The sequence below is a fragment of the Crinia signifera genome, chromosome 1, assembly GCF_055691185.1.
Source record: "Crinia signifera chromosome 1, ASM5569118v1, whole genome shotgun sequence".
NCBI classification, from domain to species: domain Eukaryota; kingdom Metazoa; phylum Chordata; class Amphibia; order Anura; family Myobatrachidae; genus Crinia; species Crinia signifera.
In genome coordinates, this window is record NC_139217.1 from 439487632 (window position 1) to 439510169 (window position 22538).

At 42.4% G+C, this 22538-nt stretch overlaps 1 protein-coding gene across 2 annotated transcripts in view; it reads right to left on the minus strand.

Moving 5' to 3' along the window:
• DDX4 (DEAD-box helicase 4) overlaps positions 1–22538 on the minus strand; it is a 143848-nt gene that overhangs the window by 11887 nt on the left and 109423 nt on the right. For both annotated transcript variants that reach the window (XM_083153586.1, XM_083153576.1), the window contains 9 exons: positions 17300–17344; positions 16911–16958; positions 12505–12552; positions 12387–12422; positions 12006–12148; positions 6496–6648; positions 4870–5024; positions 2771–2900; positions 1633–1802 (listed from right to left, as the gene is read on the minus strand). In XM_083153586.1, the coding sequence (XP_083009712.1) occupies positions 1633–1802; positions 2771–2900; positions 4870–5024; positions 6496–6648; positions 12006–12148; positions 12387–12422; positions 12505–12552; positions 16911–16958; positions 17300–17344 (928 nt within the window). The remainder of the gene's footprint in view (positions 1–1632; positions 1803–2770; positions 2901–4869; positions 5025–6495; positions 6649–12005; positions 12149–12386; positions 12423–12504; positions 12553–16910; positions 16959–17299; positions 17345–22538) is intronic.

Genomic DNA, 22538 nt, shown 5'->3' on the forward strand with positions numbered 1-22538 from the left:
GGATCTCCATGGACCGGTGTCTATCCCCCTGTGCTGCTATACCTCTCCTACCCTGATTAGAGCGGCCTGAGGGTCCCAGTGCCCCGCGACTCGATGCTTGGAGCTCCGGCGGCTGCTGGACGCTAACACTCTCCCGGCCTGGGTTACTGCAATCAACACAAAGCCATCTTGTGGACTTGTGAGTCACCCTCTTCTGTGCGGAGGTGTGCAGCATTCTGAATGCTATAATGTGCCTACTGGTCTTCTATTCTCACTGCCTTGCTGTGACCCGCAATTAGTGAGCATAGTTGGAGGAGAGTTGAGCTGCGTGCTAGCCGTCGCATTATTGCTATATATTGTTAGTGGGTCACTTCAACTGTGATACTTGTAGTGTGTGGTTACCTACACATCTCTAAAATCATGGATATCTCCATTTCTGAACTACTTCAGGCTATAAATGCCTCTTCGCGCAGGCTCCTTCAGATGCTTGATGACAGATCACTGCTCAAGCTCCCTCCTTTGCCTCTAATGAGTGTGTCGAAGAAATTGAGGTGGACTTATCCCATACCTATTTTGCCTACATGTCCTCCAGCTGATGACAATGTGATCCTGCCTCCCTCAGTGGGACTGAGTTTAGTGGAGCCATGCTGTCCCACGGAGCCTGAACGTGACTATGGTGTTTCAGATCTCCAGATTTCCTATATGTTCCAGTCTGAGGACAATGAATCCAATTATCAACTATCTATGAGAAATTACCATTATTTTTTCTATCCTCATGTGCCCTAGGGTGGGACTATTCTGCCTATACGACAGGAAGGCTTTGTTATATGGCCAGATTAATAATATGCATCTTTAATTGCAAGGGTTGACATGCTTAAGTTTGCATTTTTACTTTGTAAATCAATATTCCATTGTCTATTTTATTTGTGCTTCTGTTAGGCATGCCGCTATATAATAGTGGTACTATTTGCTATTTGTCAATACTCTACTTGTTCCTATAATAGGTTACCGTGCATTTTCAATAGTAAGGGGGGGGTTATTATATAGACGGCTAGGTATAGGTCTATCCTGGAGGAATATTCTGCTTTCCTTTTTTAAATATATATATATTTAAGCAAAACAAAACAATTTCAACTCTCTCCTTGCAAAGGGGATATATTTGTATTTAGGCTTATACTTAATTTTTTGATATATGCACCTGGTTTCCTCTGTCAGGCACAAATGGCGCCTTTGGGTGGCTGGGGTGATGCAGGTGCGTGCTGCAAGTGTTTAACAACTCCGTCTGGGTTATGTCCCCATTTATCCTGTGTCCATTTTATGTCCCCTTCTTTCCTTAGCGGATATACAGATATATATATCTATATTATACCCTAGCCAACTTATATTCTGTACTCTCTTTATGCTGTTTTTGCCTCTGCTTAAGCAAACTATAAAACTCAATAAAAATTATTGAAAAAAAAATGCATACCCATCCAAAAAGACAAACATCTACACATCTCCTAACGAGCACTACAGTAAGTACAAACTGAAGGATTCACTTAATATACACACACAATCCCATGTATTAGTTAAAGTACCGCTGGTGGCAGGGACACATTTTAATAAAGGCTAAATTCCTGTTACAATTAAACATTGCAATTTCTTAACTTTTACCTTTGAATGGGTGCAGGAAATGTAGCACTGAACATCAATGTTTGTCTCTCTTCTCTGCTGGGAATGTCTGGATTCTGCAGTAATTTCATTATGTCTTCTTGAAACCCCATGTCCAACATACGATCAGCTTCATCCAGAATCAGATATTTCAATTTACCCAATCCAATTTTCTGAAACAAACTTTCACTATTACACACCTCAGCCAAAACAAAGAATTTGCTACTTCTCACCAAGATTACAACAAAAAGATACTGTAGTCATTGAAGAGAATAGACATGCATACTTATACCCCTTTCCCACTGCAAATCTTAAACGGTAATTTGCCGTTTTTTTTAGCCTTTTTAAATGGGTAGAGCTGCAGTGGGAATGCTCCAAGTTGCTTTACCCAGTTAAAAATACAGGTTTTTTTTTAAACGGGTAAAAAGCAGACTTTTACCCATTTAAAAGCCATTTTTTCGGCAGTGGGAAAGGGGTACCCCTTTTACCCGTTAAAAAAAAAAAATGGCAAAATGGCACGAGGTCGTCGTCGCCGCCCCCCCCCCCCCCCCCTGCCATAATCAGCACCAGACTGAAGCCCTATTGTCGGGTATCCTGATTTTTTTTAATACCAGCCCCGGCTCCTTCAGCCTGGTGCTGGTTACGGCAGTGGGGGTACCCCACGCCTTTTTTTTTTTTTTTATATTCCACCCCCCTTTTTTACTATAGTTTAAACAGGTTTTTAAACGGGTAAGTGTGAATGTGCCAAAAACGGCTTTTAAATGGTAATTTACCGTTTAAAAGCTGCAGTGGGAAAGGGTCTTTATGGCTCTTACCCGTTTAAAAAAAAGGCAGTGTAGGCAGGGGGAAAGCAGCATTAAAGTGCCTTGTGCACTGTCATAACGACAGCAAATCCCAATGTCAGCTGCTAAGAGATTTGTGCTCTTTCCCATCGGATATTTCACAATATAATTTACATTTTAGTAATAAAAGTAATCTTTCAGAAAACACGTAACTAAGCTGTCCCATATCTTTACATCTGTGTGACAAAAATCTTTAGATCCTTGAGGAACATTGTAGGTTTTTTTTCTGTGAAAAACTTTAAAAAGACTTTCATATTTACTGCAATACCAACATCTGATGCTCATTTCAGCCCATTTACCTTCTTTTTGTCTATTACATCCAATAACCTTCCAGGAGTTGCGCAGAGAATATTGACACCTTGAGAAATCTGTTGTAATGAATGACCTGTCTGTGTTCCTCCATAGATGACAACTGGGCGAACACAGGTTCTGTAAATTTTAATTTAATGAAAAGTTATTCATGCATTTTTGTATTTCAAAAGCAAACTTGGAATAAGCCATTTTATTTTAACAACAACGCATACCTGTAACATTGCATACATTGATTTGTTTTACCACTTAAGAACCATGCACTATTAAGGTGCCCACACATGAATAGATATCGGACCCAATAAGATATTCCTTTGAAATCCAGACCAACACTGACCATGACCACACACAGAACAACTGAGTAAATAATCAGAGGGTTTCATCAATCGTTTAGTGTGCCCATGATCACGGGTGGGTGTACGGAGGCTGCTCCTCTGTCGCACCCCAATCACCCCTGTCGCTGGCAGACATGGAGAGAGGTCATCAGTGGGCAGATTTCAAATGAATAAAGCGGCAGCAGCTACCCTCTCTCCTTGTCTGCCAGCAGCAGGGGGGTTACTGCGGTGCAGGGTGCGTGCGATGCAGCAGAGGTGCCAGAGTATTGCCACATTGGATGGATGTAGCCATGATCCTGCACGACTGGTTGTTCATCATTAGTCAGGCCAAAAGTAGAGAACTTCAAAGACGAGGGCTCTTACGCAATAGTCTGAAAATTGCAGACAAACACTTTTCCAACGATTTAGCCAATAGCTATAAAACAAATACAAAGCCTTTTAAAAACACTTGCTGCTGGACTCAAACCCAGTGCCTGCAACAAGCCCACAACCACGTACAGTATATACATTTATCACTCATCAATTGACATTATATTGTGACCAGCATATCTTCATACAAATAAAATTGCTAGGTGGTAGTCTGAGTGACAGGTCTGCATACTGCCTCCAGCTATGTACATAGAGTAATTACAAGATGAAAACCTTGGTCACACACATACAGGCTACATGCAAAAATAAAAAATTCCCTTCCCAATACCCTGTGTAATTAGTATGCAAAGTTCTGAGGAAAGCTCGCAGTTAAGGTCCATACACACTGGGGGATATTGGGCAGAAAGCCGCTCAAAACACCAAGTTTGAGCGGCTTTCAGCTCAAAGCCGCCCAGTGTGTACAGCCCCGTCAATGAGCGGTTCATCACCGGGAAAGCAGCTCATCTGCGGCTTTGTGGACAGCTCTGCATAGCGCCGCAGTACACAAAGCCACCTGCACGGTGGTAAAGCTGCACTGAGTAAGTGTCCGACTATGGCAAACATCCATTTCATTTATTCTATAAAAAAAAAAAAAAAATACTTTTTTTTTTTTAAGTAGATTACATTTTTTTAAATTTTGGATATATAGATGTGCCCAAATACATCTATCCCTCATGCGATACATTATACTTCATGCGAGAGCACCGGGCGTCTTTTTTCCTTAAAAATCGCAGAATGGAATGAAGTGGATGAGTGACATGCCTATATTCAGTGTGTGACTGCAGCTGTATCTGCGTAAGAAATGGGACATTACAGCGTTTTCTAGGAAAAGGACATGGTGCGACTAGAAGAGTGGTTTAATGTGAAAGGAGGCTAGCTGTATGTGGACACCTCTGTACAAACTACCTCCACATACCCACTTTAGCGTTTTTTAGATAGCCAGCAGCCACCCTGCTCCCCATAAGTATCGCAAGAGACCAGGTGCTTTGGAGGGGGATGTGGGACCTCTATTAACTCTTCATTCAAACTACAACGATACAGATGCGTCTGCATACATCTATGCTCCTTTCTCATTATACAGCCCTTCTAGCGGCATGACTCTGTAGTGCAGTTTTTTTTTTTTTTTTTACTTTTACTTTTACTTTTTCCAATAAAATCTCTTATTTGCTCACAACCCAATTAAGGTTGAAGACCACTGGGGTAAACACTTCCCTAGCTTAAGTAGTTTGTAGTGTCTTAACTACATACCTTCTGCAGCAGAGCATTTTGGTGCTCAGTGTAACAAATTAGGTTGAAGACTTAACTTGTACAAGAAACGTAACAGGTTTTGCAATGACCAAACGTACCCATGGGAAAATTTCCGCGCTTCCAGATATATCTGGTTGATCAGCTCTCTTGTAGGTGCAATGATGATGGCTTCAGGTTCCTGAAGTTCTTTAAATTTACTTGCTGTAACTCCATTCTTCATCATGTAAGCCAAAATTGGCAACAGAAAAGCAGCCTATAAATAGAAATTACATTAGACAGCTGGATTTACAAATGATTTGCAAGCCAATAGGACAATCTCACACTCACAAATACTTGGCTAAGCAGAATTAATATTGTAAAATAGGAAATACTTCAGAGCTAGTGCAATCTTCTGTACTCCCAAATAATGGGTATGGGTCATAGGGTCAAAAAGCCTAAACATGAAAAATATTTATTTATTAGCAGTTTCTTATATAGATATATATACAGATTCCGCAGCGCTTTACAGAGATTATTTGAACATTCAAATCAGTCCCTGCCCCAGTGGAGCTTACAATTTATATTCCCTACCACATGTACACGCACACACAGACATTCTAGGGTTAATGTTTTTTTTGGGAGCCAATTAACCTACCAGTATATTTTTGGATTGTGGGAGGAAACCGAAGTACACGGAGGAAACCCACGCAAGTACAGGCAGAATATACAAACTCTGCACAGTTAGGGCCATGGTGGGTATTGAACCCATGACGTCAGTGTTGTGAGGCAGTAATGCTAACCATTACACCATCTTTCATATCTTCCTATGGTCCAGCAATAATGGTCGACCTAACTGTCTAATTATTGTCGATATGCTGACCACAAACCCATATAGATTATTATCTTACACCAAATTAGTGCAATAGTTGTGCTGTTCAATTAGCAACAACACTGAACCTACTTGCATGACTTCCATCACAGAGCATCCACCCTACCTTGTGGCCTGGCGAGGTAGGGTTTTATTTTTGTTTTCCAATTCGGGAAGGAGATTATCTGTTTTTTAACTTTTACCTATGTAAACATTAATGCTGGTTGCTATTTTTGTATCAATTTTTTTTTTTTTTATTGTGGAAACCTCTGGATCCTGAAGGTCTCACTGTGACTAGGGTGGGTGGACCTGTGCCCTGCAAAAAAAAAACTTTTGAGGAACGTAGGGCACTGACTTGGTTAGCTTCTGGTATATGGGGGATTGAGAGAACATTGCTAAAGTAACCTTTACGTAAATATAGGGCCTGTTTATAAGGCCAGTTCCACAGAATACTTAAAGTCTAAGAACCAGTACCGGATTCATTTGTTTTTTCCCCTTTCTCCCATCTTGGTGTTTGAGATCCGCATTTTGGGAATACTCATTGAACAGGAGGAAGCATATTTCAGTCACCAATATAAAGAAGCAGCGCACCTGTGCCCACTACACTATTGTACTAACGTTGTTAGATAGACAAGATAAATCTACTGCATTGCTAACAACTTCATGATAAAAAGAGCAAACAGTATTAAAAGACATGACCCAGGCGCCATGTACTAAAGGCAATCAATTTAGCTGGAAGAGGGAAAAGGTTTTGTGGTAACGTCAGCAGAGAGCAGTAATGCACACATAACGATTGTTACTAGAAGAACCTTGGAGATACTAAATTAGCTACACGCTGATGACCTTTTTGGAAAAAAGTCTAAACTTGCGTACTTACAGTTTTCCCAGATCCTGTCTGGGCACATGCCATTAAATCGCGACCAGCAATGATGATAGGAATACTGTGCTTTTGTATTGGTGTCAACTTCACATATCCAGCCTTTGCTACATTTCTGTACAGCGTGTCGCTCAGATTTGCTTCTTCAAAAGTCTAATGGTAAATAGAAAAGTGGTACATACTATGAATCTTACAGTAAATATCTATTTGTAACAATGTGGCCGCTTTACATTACATTTGAAATTTCCGGCCTTTCGCCAATACTTAATAGGGTGGTATAATCCTTATATGGCTATAACAATGCTCGCCATAACATCAGAAATGAAAAAAAAAACATTATCCATGCGAGCAAACTTAAGAATTTGTACAGGTTGAGAATTTTATAGTCAGAGATTAAGGGGGATATTCAATCGCCGTCGAGCATCTCCCGTGGGGGAGATGCTCGACGGGCCCTATTCAATGCTGTCTTCCCCGACAGCATTGAACAGGGTTTCCTGTCAGAACGAGCCCGACATCTCTAGCTGTAGGGCTCGTTCTGCCGAGAACAGCCGGGAAGTGACGAGCTGCCGGCCGCAGCTCGTCACTTCCCGGCCGCAACTCGCGGCCACGCCCCCTTCTCGTCCCGCTGCAGGCGGGACATTGAATCCCGCCTGCATGTTCTCGGTCGAGCTGACCGAGAACGGGACTGGGTCATGGCAGGCGAGCAAGCTCGTCTGCCGTGACCAGAAGATTGAATACCCCCCTAAAAGTCTCCACCACAGCTGTATTTTCTCTTTACTGTACATTAACTCCAAGTTCAAATACCACAACCCTGTAAAACCCAATTACATACAGTTCTCCTTTATTATTCCTTTAAAACCACAAAGAATACTAATGTACAGTGTGTGTCACTCATATAGGACAAGCGATCAGGCTTAGAAGACATTTTAGCAGCTAGTGCAGTGGTTACGAAACAGTGTTTGCCATGGCACCCTGGTGTGCCATGGGTTGGTAGTCCATTTGTAATTCAAATTGGTCGGTAAAATAGGCAAAACTAATGCTTGTGGCTTCCCATCATAAAATGTGGACAAACAAAAGTCAATCCTGTCCACCATCACAGAAGTGAAATAAATACCTAAAGGTTATGTGCACCTAAAACATTTTAATTACTTCTGGTATATGTACTGTACAGTGAGCTACGTATGCTGGCACTAACCAGTTTGAGATTAGCCCCCACCCTCTATATAACCCTTCCCTATCCACTAGAACATAAATCTGGGTTTAACAAAGCCAAAAGAAAAAAACCTCCAGAAGAACTGAGACCACAAAAACCAAAATGTATGAAAAAAACACATGTGAGGGATCATAGCATCCCCTGGATTTACTTCAAGGAAGAGATTTTACGGTAGATAAAATTCTTCTTTCCTTTATCATTCATCTGGGGGATACCATTAGCCCTGGAATCATTGGAGCATTGTAATCAGCTACAAGTCCCATGGTGTTGTAGGAGGAACACATGGTGGTTGGATACGTAGAACTTCTTAAATGAATGAACGTACGTATATCTGGAAGAGATGCTATTTTTCTATGGAACCAAACTGACAATGCCGAGATATGGACCTTAAGAGAGGCTAGCCATAAACAGATATCTAACCAACTTGGAAGGAAAGATAGAATTCTGGCAATCTTAAACTTTAGGGCCATACTTGTGGGATGCACACCTGGAAAAAATAAGTGTGCCAGACCCAGTAATAAATCCTAGCTGATGCTGGTTTACTCGCCTGAATTATAGTCCCGATAACCTTGGCAGAAAAAAACGTTTTTAAGTAAGGCAGTCTCAAGCGTCATGCCGTTAAAGACAGGGGCCGCAGGTCTGGGTGCAGTCAAGGCCCCTGGCTGAGCAAATCTGGTCGTAGTGGCAATTGGAATGGTGGTTGAAATGACATCTGCTGAAGGTCCACATACCAATGCCGACGAGGCCAGGCTGGGGCTATCAGAATGAGATCCCGCCTTCTAGTTTCAATTTCCTGAGTACTCAAGGTATCATGGATACCAGAAACATAAGGAAGATGATAATTCCAGTGTACTGACAGAGCATCCATGAAGCTGGCTTGAGGATCCCTGGACCGCAACCCGAACATTGACACTTTGTTGCTGTGTCGGGATGCCATTAGTCTGGAAGGCCCCATCATTTTACGGGAAGAGACAAGACTTTGGGGTGGAGCGACCACTTTCTCAGGTGAATGTCCTGGCGACTTAGGAAAGTCTGCATCTCAATTTAGTACCCCCGGGATGAAGACAGCCGATAGGGCCAGAAGGTGGTGTTCTGCCCAGATCAGGATTTTGGAAACTTCCTGCATGGCTGCTGTGTGGCGAGTGCCCCCTTGACTGTTTATGTATGCCACTGCTGTGGCGTTGCCCAATCTGACTTTCTTCGGAGGAGATCCTGTGAATGAGGGCGTTGTATACTGCCCGAAGCTCCAGCACATTGACGGACAGACGAGTTTCTGGTATGGACCATACGCCTTGCAGGGTCCGTGATTCTACTACCGCTCCCCAGCCGCGCAGGCTGCCATCAGTAGTGAGGAGAGACCATTTTGTGAACCAAAATGGATGACCCGGTGTTAGGCGAGTTGTTTGGAGCCACCAGTGAAGGGACATCCGAACCTCCTGAGTCAATGTGAGAAACGTGGTTCTGATGTGTTGATGATGTCCGTCCCATTTCTGCAATATGAGATGTTGAAGGGAACATGAGTGAAATTGTGCCCACTTGACCATGTCGAAAGTTGACACCATGATGCCCAATATTCTCATTGCTAAATGAACTGAGACTTTGGGGCCTTGAAGAAAGTCCAATCCGAGTGACACGCCCATTGGCAGTGACAGTCTTAAAGTTTCAGTGTCCAGAAGAGCTCCCAGTTGTAGCATCTGTTGAGATGGGGCGAGAGACGATTTCTCCCAATTTAGGAGTCAACCAACCACGGTGAACAGCTATAATTTTTTGCAAATGAGACAGTAGTACCTCCTGTGATTTGGCTACTAGGAGTAGATCGTCCAAGTATGGGAATACTCTGATCCCCTGGTGATGCAGGTGTTCCGCCATTACGGCCATGATTTTGGTAAAAACCCGAGGAAAAGTGGCTAGGCCAAATGGAAGGACCTGGAATTGAAAATGGCGGGCTTGCATAGCAAACCTGAGAAATTTCTGGTATGCTGGAAGAATTGGGACATGTAAGTAACCGTCTCGTATGTCCAGGGAGACCATGTAGTCCCCTGGTTCTTAGGCCAGGATTATTGTACGTAAGGTCTCCATGCAGAATTTTGGGACTTTAACAACTTTGAGTGCCTTTAAATTTAGGATGGACCTGTAAGTCCCATTTGGTTTTGGGACTAGGAACAGGGTTGAATAGAATCTGAGCCCACACAATTGTTCCGCTTTTTGCGGGAGACCGGTGCAAAAGAACTTCTGTGGGGGGTTTCTTTTGAACATAATGGGGTATCCCTTTGACACTACTTCTCTCACCCAGGCATCTGCTGACATTGTGTGCCACTGCTGAGCATAGTGAGGAAGCCTGCCTTCCACCTTGGATCCTCCTGTGGGAGGCCCCTCCCGTCACGCAGCAGGCTTATCTGCTTTGGCCGGAGGTTGTCTAGTGGCCCAGGCATGTTAGGCTTAGAGAACTTGCCAGTGGGGGTAGCCCAGGATAGGATTGACCTTTGGTTTTTACCTTGGGGAAGATAGCACAGAAAGGCAGTTGGTTTAGGTCTCTGCGGTAGAGCTGTATGGAGGCAAGCAGTCTTATCCGCTGCTAGGGAAGCAACAATCTTATTAAGTAATCCAAATAAATTTTCTTCCTTAAACGGCAATAACGTGTGTTTTTTCTTGGATTCAAGGCAGGCTTTCCAGGGAATTAGCCAAATGATAAGACGCCTGTACAGAGCTAGCAGACGCCATAGTGGCTTGACTCCTGCATCTGACATGGCTTCCATAATATATGTAGCGGCCTGTCTAATATGGGAAATGCATAACCTGGCATCTTCAGATGCATCAGGGGGAAGTTCTTCCTCCAGTACCTGTAGCCATGGTAGAATAGCCTTTGCAGCCCAGGTCACCGCAATAGTGGGTCTTTGGATTGCCCCATCAAATGTATAAATGGCATTGAGATAATGTTCCAAGCGCCTATCGGTTGGATCCTTCAGGGAGTACCGGGGAGAACCGATGGCTTAACTAGCCTGGTAACATGTGAATCTACCTGGGGGGGAATTTCCCACAACTTGTAATCCTCTGGAGGCAGAGGATATCAGGATAAAAGCCTTTTTGAAATAGTGGAATTTTTTCCTATGGCGTCCCACTGATCTTTACAGAGCTCCATTAACCAATGAATGAGGAAATTGGGCTTTAATCACTTTTTGAAAACGTCCCTAGTTTTTGCTACTGGTTCTGGCTCTGAGTCAGACAATAAGACTAAATGGATTGTCTCAATGAGGGCTGGTATATCCGTAGACTCAGCCGGTAATGCTGGGGTCCCATCTGGGAATATAGGATCATCATCCTTGTCGTCATTATCAGCATTCTCATCTCCCGTTGTATCATCCTGAACTACTGAGAGTAATGGCGCAGACAGGGGTCTAGCTGGCTGCAATGTATTAGGCAGCAGTTTTTGCATGGCTACTGTGGTTTGTGCTAAGGTCTGAACTGTGGTCGATAAAGTATCAACCCATGAAAGAGGGGGCTGTACAACAGGTGGTGTAACTATGGGAGGCAGAAGGCGATCCACTAGGGTGCCCAACAGGTGTTGCAATCAGCCAGGAGTGTTCACAACACAGAACTGGTTAGCAGCATGGAGCAGAGGAAGATAGAGCAGTAACAGCAGAATTTCACAAGCAGCCATTGAGACCGAAACGTCTCATGAGATATACAGACCTACTGGGCAGTTTGTTCAGAGGAGGAGAAAAGGAGTCACCCATCCCCTGTTAGGGATGTATGGTACCTCTTCCAATTGAAGCACCAAGTTATGGTGGATGGGGAGGGGTTATAGGGAATGGGTGCCAGTCTCAAACTAGTTAGTGCCCACTTCCACAGCTCACTTCACAACAGTGGTAATGGCATGTGGATGATACAAGAGGATTCAGTTTATGGGAAATGCTTTGCAATGATGCCTGCTCCATACATTGCAATGCTTAATTGATAAGACTACTGTATGAACGGTTTTATAGGTAGTTGACCTAATAAAATGCAAATTAACATTTTTTGTAGGTGGTGACAACTAAATGTGCCCATACACTAGTAAGAGTTATCTTCAGATATGGCTGGTTGTAACAAAAACCTGGTAATTTCTGAATGACAGTTTTAGTTTTCCAGCATTTTCAAGCAAATGGTCAACTGTCATTTGCTCTCATCCATAACCATGTTTTTGTTCCAACCAGCCAGATCTGAAGATAAATCTGCGTGCGTATGGCCACCTTTAGAGCAAAAGACTTGATTAAAAAAAAAAAAATCAGTTTAATTTTATTATATAAATTCAACTTACCAGTATAGCTGGTGGGGCATCAATTCCAGATACATCGACCACAATGTCATCATATTTATCAAAATTAATACCAGTTTGATAATGTTTAAATATATCATCTTCAGATTCTGGGGGTGGAGGGGGAATATATGAAACTTTGGGACCTAGAAAGGAGAAATGAAAGGATTACAAAGTGTCAAGGATGCATGGCGCAGGTTACTTGAATCGGACCGGTCTTTTGCCCTTTAAACCACATTGCACTCTTTCCTGAATTGGGTGTCCTAATTACCCAATAGTGCACGTATTCAGCAGTACTTTTAGCAAAACAATTAGTATAAAGTAGCAGTTTGTAAGAATAGGTTTTAGTCTACATATCTTTAGAAGAAAATGCATGTAACATACCTGTACCTAGGTCTGACTTTTCAAAATCATCTTGACCTGAAGGGATGGAAACCAACTTAAATGAACAAATTCCAGATTTTAAAGGAGACCATTAAATGTCAAATTATCATCCCATTACCTCTTCCAGATTCCACTCCAACATCTTCATTTCTCCCCCGATATCCACCTGAAAAATAATGGCAAGTGTTCTTCAGAAAAAAAGGTCATGGTAGATCACTGTTCACTGAATGAATCATGGTCAATAAAGTTGATTCTGATGAACATCTAGACCCGGGGTCATCAACACGTGGCCCTCCACCGGCATGGTCCAATTTGTTTGGGTTTTATTATAAAAATAATATGTCCAGTTTTAAAATATTAATTCTATAAAAGCTTTATTTTAAAATATGTGAAATAAAATCTAAAAATAATAGTTTGTACGGTTTTTAATAAATGCCTCAAGTTTAATTTTGGGATCATGATGGGGTCATTTGAAGTTTTGGACTGTTTAAATAAAGAAAACGAGAACCAGCTTTTCAAAACTTTTCATTTATCTCCTTAAAAATCCCTTTGATGTAGGTTATGTACGGGACACATACAGATTGTCTGGCGGTGGTAGCGTTCAGAAAGCAGACACTGGCATCCCAAAGTATGAAATCCCAATAGGGGGGTAAGGTAATTCAATATACACTCCTCCCCCTCTTCTACAAGCCAGACCCTAGCAGTAGTCGGGTTGCCAACTTTGGTATAATGAATGCCAGGAATCACGACTGCCAGGATGCTGGATGCATCCTTCATGTACAATGACATAGTATGTTCACACTTATTTATAAATAATACTTAATTTAGAACTTTTGCAATATATGTGCATATTTAAAAAATAAAATAAAAAAACACTACAGATCACTATAATTTGGTTCCTAAGCATTGAATTGATAGTGCTACTTGAGGAATTGATTAATTCTAGATGAAGGCTTTTTTTGTATTAAGTATTTCCATTTGCTGAGAACTACTAATTTGTCATGAAGGATAAAGGCCAGAGCTGTCTAACAACCAATGCTTAAGATACAACTCTCCTATCTGAAGTGTTTTACAAGGGAGAAACTGCGATTTAACATTTTAAAGTAAAATCTTAACCCCTTCCCGACATTTGACGTACATGTACGTCATGGCCGGGATGTACTTCCCGACACATGACGTACGTCATGACTTAAAAGTGCCACCGCGTCTACAGACGCGGTGACAGAGGGACGATGTCTGCTGTCCCTGACAGCAGACATCCTCCCTCATTGCCCAGGGGGGGCAGCGATACCTGTGATTGGCTGTTCAATGTGAACAGCCATTTACAGCGTTTTCTGTGTCACCAGCGAATAACGTTCGCCGGTGACACAGGGATCGGTGGTGATTGGTGCTGTAAAGTACAGCACCAATCACCACCGGGTGTAAGGGTGACACTGGTGTCACCCCACCTGCCCCCAAAAAGGCTGTGATTGGTCCATCGGAACGACGGACCAATCACAGCCATGTCACATTCAGTTAACCTGGTTTACCCAAAAGACGTTTAGGACTGTAGGATGAGTCCTAGACGTTGGGATTAGATGAGATTACCTTTATTATTTCTCAGGCCACATTTCCTAATTCATATCGCAATAGGCTCTCGCTTAAACTGTGTCACTAAAATTGCAGCTCAAACATCTGGCTAGTCTCCCTTCTTATTGGTCTTCTGATTTCTAATTGTACCCTCCTCATTGTCACCAGGGATCAAATGACTCCCTATGGATAGTAACTGTCTGAACTCTTCTTACTGTACACAAGTCAGAGCAGTCCTTCCCCCTCGTCCTGGTGTAATACTATGTTCTACTTCCAGGCCTCTGCAGCAGTGCTATATATAGATGAGCAGTGGGCTAGATCTGTCACATTTCATTTCAGTGCCCTGTTACTAGGGTGTGTGGATCCAGGTGTCTGGTTCATTTGGATTATTGATACCTGCTGACTAATATATGGCCATGCACTCAGATCTTTAATATAAATAGGACATTACGTGAATATACCAAATTCATATTGCATAGTATTCCGTTCGAGGGTCTTGCTAATGCAACATAGCACCCACCATTCATTCCACCAGAATGTGTGCTGCAAAATCCAAAAATCACTCCTTCCCTTCTGAGTCCTGCCATGCACCCAAATGGTATTTTTTGGTCACATATGAGGCATTGCCGTACTCGGGAGAAATTGGGGCACAGATTTTGGGGTGCTTTGTCTCCTTCATTCCTTGTGAAAATGAAAAATTTTGAGCCAGAACTGCATTTTTGTGTAAAAAATGTAATTTTTCATTTTCACAGCCCAGTTGTACCACAATTGGTGAAACCCCTGGGGGTTTGAAATGTACACTATACCCCTAGTTGAATTCCCTGAGGGGTGTAGTTTGCAAAATGGGGTCACTTGTGGGGGAGTTCCACTGTAATGGTGCTTCGGGGGTCTTGCTAATGCGACATAGCACCCACCAACATTCCACCAGAATCTGTGCTGCAAAATCCAAATATCACTCCTTCCCTTCTGAGTCCTGCCATGCACCCAAATGGTATTTTTTGGTCACATGTGAGGCATTGCCGTACTCGGGAGAAATTGGGGCACAGATTTTGGGGTGCTTTGTCTCCTTCATTCCTTGTGAAAATGAAAAATTTTGAGCCAGAACTGCATTTTTGTGTAAAAAATGTAATTTTTCATTTTCACAGCCCAGTTGTACCACAATTGGTGAAACCCCTGGGGGTTTGAAATGTACAATATACCCCGAGTTGAATTCCCTGAGGGGTGTAGTTTGCAAAATGGGGTCACTTGTGGGGGGGTTCCTAACTTTTAGCATCTTATGGTGCCTAGAAACCTACATGGTGCCTAAAAAATAATCTCATAAAAAGGAGGCTCCAAAATCAAGTAGGTGCTCCTTCTATTATGAAGCCTGTGGTTTGGTCAACGTGCACACTAGGGCCACATATAGGATATTTATGAAAACAAAAGAATTGGGGGAATCAATTTTTAGTCACATTTCTCTAGTAAAATCTACTGTGTTCCTTAGAAAAATGTATTAACCCCTTCCCGCCGCAGCCTGTTTTTGCCTTCCTGACAAGAGTCCTTTTTTTCAAATCTGACATGTATCACTTAAGTGGGGATAACTTTTTTTTGCTTTTACTTATCCCAGTGATTTTGAGATTGTTTTCCCGTGACACATTGTACTTTAAATTAGTGGTGAATTTTGGTCGATACAATTTTTTTTTTTTTTGTGAAAAATACCAAAATGTCGTAAAAAAATGGAACATTTTGCTATTTGCAAAATGTTACATTTTCTGCTTGTGAGACAAATAATCATACCACTCAAAATAGTTAATAACCAACATATACCATATCTAAACTTTAATTTTAAATCATTATTACAACCGCCTTTAATTTTTTTGGACACTAGGGGGCAGCAGAGTCTAAATTTTACACAACACGCAGTTTAACGCTGGTTTTGGCTGTTCACTTTTGAACAGCCAATCGCAGTGATCGCCCAAGACGGGGGGCAACCCTGCCCCCCCCGGGCAATGAGGGAGGATGTCTGCTGTCAGGGACAGCAGACATTGTTCCTCTGTCACCGCGTCTGTAGACGCGGTGGCACTTTTAAGTCATGACGTACATGTACGTCATGTGTCGGGAAGTACATCCCGGCCATGACGTACATGTACGTCAAATGTCGGGAAGGGGTTAAAATTGAAAATCTGCAAAAAAAAATTAAATTTTGAAATTTCACCTACACTTTGTTTTAATTCCTGTGAAACACCTAAAAGGTTAACAAACTTCTAAAATGCTGTTTTGAATACTGTGAGGGGTGCAGTTTTTGAAATGGCATCATTTATGGGGGTGTCTCACATACAAGTCCCTCAAAGTCACATCAGAACTGAACTGGTCCCTAAAAAAAAATCAGTGTTTGAAATTTTCTTGAAAATTTGAGAATTTGCTATTCATATTTTAAGCCTCCTAGTGTCCAAAAAAATTAAAAGGAGGTTGAAATAATGATGGAAACATAAAGTAGACATATGGTCTATGTTAGTTATTAACTATTTTGAGTGGTATGATTATTTGTCTCACAAGCAGAAAATTGAATATTTTGAAAATTGCTAAATTTTCAATTTTTTCACGACATTTTGGTATTTTTCACAAAAAAAAACACAGACTGTATCGACCAAAATTTACCACTAACTTGAAGTACAATGTGTCACGGGAAAACAATCTCAATCACTGGGATAAGTAAAAGCAAAAAAAAGTTATCCCCACTTAAGTGATACATGTTAGATTTGAAAAAAAGGGCTCTGTCAGGAAGGCAAAAACAGGCTGCGGCGGGAAAAGTTTTTACTCATTTATTAAGTTTCTTATATGGTGTTTCATATTATATAGTTAAAGCATTCTTACTACAGAATACATCCTTTCCCTGACAAAGAAAATAAGGAGAAGGTTAAGAACCATTTCAAGAAACCTGACATTGGAAACTCAGTAAACCTAATTGGGTCTCACCTCTTCTTCCAAAGCCTCTTGTGTTATCAGAATCCCCACCATAGTCACCTTTAAAAAATAAATATAAAATAGATAAGAATATTTCAACTGATAGAGTATATATTTGTATATATATCTCTTCACACATTTTCCATTTAGAGGCACCTATGTAAGAAACTATCACATAGGATAAGAACTTTTGAAGCTACTTAAAATAATGCTTTGGCATTACCTTCCTGTTACCAGTTATACCCCTCCCTACTCTGAGTTACACCAATACAGAATAGCCTCACCTCTTCCTATAAAGTCTCCTGTTACCTCTGCAATAACCTAAATATATACTTATATTTATAACAGCTTATACCCCTTCACATATCATAACTTAAAAATCAAACTGAAAAAAGTCTCACCTCTTCTTCCAAAGTCTCTCGTGTTATCACCATCATCATGTTCATCTAAAACAAAAAAGTAAAAATTTAAGAAAAACGCAACATGTTAAATGTATGACCTCTACATCTAAAGCTGTGAGATACCCATTTATCAATAAAAATTCTTGGGAGAAAAAACACCGCCCCCAACCAAAACACATGGTTCTTGTTAAATCCTTTTCTTCATGTCCACAAGGGGCACAGGGAACAGTGGGTACAGCCTGACCAGTAGAGTCTGGACACCAAATAGTAACAACTCCTTACCGAGTATGCTCAGGTTTCCTCTCTCTCGAGCCTACCCTGACCCCAGTTATGTAGCAGGTCAATTGGCAGGAGCAAGAACAATGAGAAGACTGGCACATATGTAAGCAAGCACAATCAGGTGACCAGGAAACCAGCATACTCAAAATCAAGTGCATCAGTGTGGACACCCTGTGATCATATAGGAGTAAAGGTTTGAATTTAACAAGGTAACACCATAAACCCTTCTATCTTCCTCTGTCCATTAGGGGGCAAAGGAATCAGTGGGAGGTCCTGATGTGCCCCATCCAAGGAGAGTGACGCTCCAGAGATGCTGAGAACAGTACACCCAAATGGTGTGTCAGAGGATGCAAAAGTGTCCAACTTCTAAAAATAAATAAACATAAGGGTAGATTACCAAGTTGCTGTTTTGCAGCGTTGCTCTGCAGAAGCACCATGCTGGGCTGACCAAGATGACCCCAAAGAGCGGGTGGAATGATAACTCATCACCGCTGGGCAAGAAAGACACCATACAATAGGCATTGTGCATCTCTTCTGCACGGATCACTAGCTCCCATAAATTATTACAGGACTTTCATTGGGCTGCTCCCACCCTATGGAATGCCATATCCCTGTGCATACGGGGCAACTGTCGCCGGAAGCACACTCCAGTAACCAATGGCTTCTAGGGGATCAGCTGTTTCCCCCTGTGGCTTCGTCCGGCATAGCCTCCTTTTCGTCAGCAACCATCTCTGAGCAATTGGAAGCCAATATTGCTCAGCAATCCTATTGCTCCGTGTGTACGGGACATAAGGGTTCCAATAGCACCAACTGCAGAGCCCAAAGAATAAAGATAAGTCCAATGAAGCAACCAAAGGAATAAATGGTGGCTGTAAAATTCTGACTAGCAACATAGATGAGCACTTACACTATGATCATAGTGAAGACACACGGCAGTGGAAAGAACAAAAGGGAAATGTCTGGAACTGGAAGTGATCATTGCAGAATGCAAATTTAGAGGAAGCATTGGTGGGTAGCAATTATTGCAACATGTAGAGAGGAAACATGGATGTCCAAAGAGCCATATAATCTCCCATTTCCATGAACAGGATAATGGTACTGTACGAAGAGATACCATACGAAACCGAAGTACCTGAAGATGCTAATTAAATGCACCTGGCATTTTCTTTCCGCCTAAGAAAGAGGTTTTCATGAAACCATATAGAGATTAGTGTATTGGAACAAAATTCTTGGAGACGAGTGAAGGGCACCCTTTAGAGTTTTTCCAGGCCTGTATTTCCTGGGAATACAGTGAAAAAAGAGAACACGACCTGGCGCTGCAGCAAGGTAGCACCTTCGAAAGCAGGCCTGGTCAACCTGTGGCTCTCCAATTGTTGTGAAACTACAAGTCCCAGTATTCATTGCTGGAGTTTTAGCAATGCCTTTGAGTAAAAATGCAGCAGAGCATGCTGGGACTTGTAGTTTCATGAAATGTGAAGAGCCACAGGCAGGCCAGGCCTGCTGTAATGCTTTTTTAGAGCTATTGTCAGCCTGTCAGGTGGGTAACTAAAGAGCCCTTCTAGCTTTTACTACTAATGCAGACACTTTGGAGGTGAAAATACGCGTGTCTACAGCAGATTGCAACACTTAGAACACTGGAGTAATGGTTGCTGGAAATCGGCCTCTATACACCTATGTAGATGCTCCTTTAATAAACAGATGTTTGCAGCTAGTATAAGGGGATTTTTTGTAAGAACTTTTCGTTCAAATCCCTTTCTCTGAATCCACCCTGGTGACAGCTTAACCATGGGATGTAGGAGGGTCCAAAGGAGCCAGACACCTATGCTAAAGCCTTTAGAGAGGCAGGCTCCTCCCTTCTGTATTGCAGGGGAAAGTTTGCCTTAGGCGCTGGAGATGAGGTGTAACTCGATACCCAGCAGCCACCACGTAATAGGGTTGCCAACCTCCAAAATTACAGAAACACAAACAGAAATGTGGGGCGCTCTTGGGTATCAGGATGAAAAAGTTTTATTCAACACACAATGTTTAAAAAGTAACACACATTTAATAGACAATAATGCATGGAAAACACAAAAAATACTAAAATGAATAAATAAAGAAAAATACGTAAATGAAAAGAATTGCAGTATATAATAAAAAATAAGAAAAAAAATAGGCCAAGCAATAAATAAATATCAGCACATCCAATCTAGATATGATGCAAATGATTGCTCAGCGTATTCCACCAGTGTGAATTTCTTCTTTGCCCTTTGTTAGGGACTGGCAGGTGGGTATATACAAATATATGGGGTACAGTTCCTTATGTAAGGCTTAGGTGTCCAGTTATTTGACTGAGACCAATTTGAAGTATGAATGACTAGTGTGCACACTATGTGAAGTTGCAGAAATAGCTTGGCAAAGCGACAGTATAATTGAAGCAAAAGTGGGAGCAAGGACTTCTGTTTTTAAGTTTTTTGCGTAGTGAAACAGTGTCCGTCCTGTCCCCTTTCAAGTTCTTACCAGTGGTTGTCTGCTGGCGTGTTTTCAGACTTGCGCTGAATGGAAAGGTCAGCACCGCAGCGCCGCTCTCTCCATCTTCCGCTCGGCTTAGAAATTGATATCGCCGTTCAGCCGGTAATTGGTTTGTGGCGATAGCCGCTTCCTCCTGCAGCCTTCTCCGCTTGGAGACTCACACGGCGCTTTTTCATCCTGATACCCAAGAGCGCCCCACATTTCTGTTTGTGACCCTTCTGTATCCCAGCATTCCTCAGTTCAACTTCCAGAGCACACTAGGAACATTAACTTAGTACAACGCCTGAACATATTAATATGCACAATAATATAACCATTTAACATGACAACACATGAAACGGCAACTTACTTCGTGTAAGAGAGGGAAAGTTGTGTCACCAGGATGGATTCAGAGTAAGGGATTCGAATGGTAAGTTCTTACAAAAATCCCCTTTTCTCTTTCATCCTTCCTGGTGACACATCGCAACCATGGGACGTTCAAGAGCCGGTCCTTTGGTAGGGTACGCTCAGGCCCGCAGTTCTCATCACTGCGCGCCCAAATGAAGCATCCTCCGACACGAACTTATGGAACCTGTAGAATTTGGTAAGTGTGAACAGAGGACCAAGTGGCAGCCCAGCATACTTCCTCCGCCGCAACCCACAGCCCAAGAGGCAGCAACTGACCTGGTGGTATGAGCATTAATTCTGGAGGTCACTGGTCTGCCCACTTTAGTGTAGGTAAAATCAATAACCGACCTTAACCATCTCGCAATGGTCTGCTTTGAAGCTGGCCAGCCTCTTTTATGTACATCATACAAAACCAATAACAATTCTGTTTTACTCTGTCCACATAAATGTGCAAAGTGCGATCATCCAATTTATTTAGTTTGTCCCTATTCCTGACCTCCTCTGGAGGACTAAACACCAGAATCACAATTTCCTGGTTTAAATGAAAGGCGGATAGCACCTTAGGCAAAACTGTAGGAACTGGTCTCAACACAGCCCTATCATGGAACACCAAAAAACTGAGACTTGCAAGACAAGGCCCCCAATTCAAATGCACGCCTTGCAGACGCGACCGCCAACAAAAACGTCAGTATACAAGTCAGAAACTTTAGGTCAGCCAACCTTAACTGTTCAAAAGGTGGTTTCTGCAGAACAGATAACACCAGAGATAAATCCCAATGAGCCACTGGTTGTCTATAAGGAAGCTTAAGACTGGTAACACACTGAAGGTTTGCACCTCTGGTAACAAGGCCACCTTCTTTTGAAAGAAAATAGACAAGGCACCTTCAATGATTGAAGGCTTAAGCCTGAAAAAAATCCATCCTGGAGAAACTCCAGAAGTCTTTAAACTTTAAATCTAGAGGTGTGAACTTTTTGTCACTCACACCACCTAATGTACATCTTCTAAACTCTAGAATAATTAGCTGCAGAAACCGGTTTCCTTGCACTAATCATGGTTTGGATTACTGCGTGTGAGAAACCCTTTTTTAAGATGGAGGTTTCAAGAGCCAGGCCGTCAAATTGAGCCAAGTTAGGTTCTGATGAAGGAAGGGCCATTGCCTGAGAAGGTCTGGGCGAAGTGGAAGATGCCACAACACTGTCGACAATCTCAGCATGTTGGAATACAAAGATCTCCTTGGCCAATCCGGAGCTATCAGAATGATGGTTGCTTTTTGCGTCCTCACTCTCTTGAGGACCCGCGCCAGCATGGGAAATGGCGGGAAGACGTGCCATGTTGAATTTCCAAAACACTGCCATGGGCATTCACTGCCCTCGTCAACGGATCCCTGGTCCTCGCACAGAACCTGGATACCTGACAATTGTGTCTGGATGCCATTAAGTTCACTTCTGGGAGTCCCCAAAGAGCAACAATTTCCAGAAACACCTCTGGATGTAACGCCCATTCTCCTTCCAGGAGATCTACTCTGAAAAAATCCGCTTCCACATTCCGAATCCCCGGAATGAAAACAGCCGATAAGGCTGGAACATCGGCTTTTGCCCACTCGAAGATCCGAGACACTTCCTGAATTGCCATCCTGCTGCGAGTGCCCCTTTGGTGGTTCAGATAAGCCACAGCCGTGGCATTGTCTGACTGAATTAGAATGGGAGATCCCTTCAGAACCTCTTCTGCCTGCAGAAGCGTCTTCCAGACCACATGCAGCTCCAAGACATTGATCGGCAATGACTATTGCACACCGGACCATAGGTCTTGCAACCTCAGAGTCAGGGTTACTGGCTCCCCATGACCAAAGGGAATGCTCTTACTGGAGGGATTCCAGATCCATCCACCACAGTAAGGAATTCCAAGTTTCTGGAGTCAAGAGAACCCTTTCTTGTTTTATGGACTTAGGATTCCCCGACCAACTTGCAAGGATGTTTCATTGGAAGGGTCTTGAATGAAATCTTGCGTACTGAAGGGTCTCGAAGGTCGCCACCATCTTGCCCAGTAGCTTCAAGCAATGCC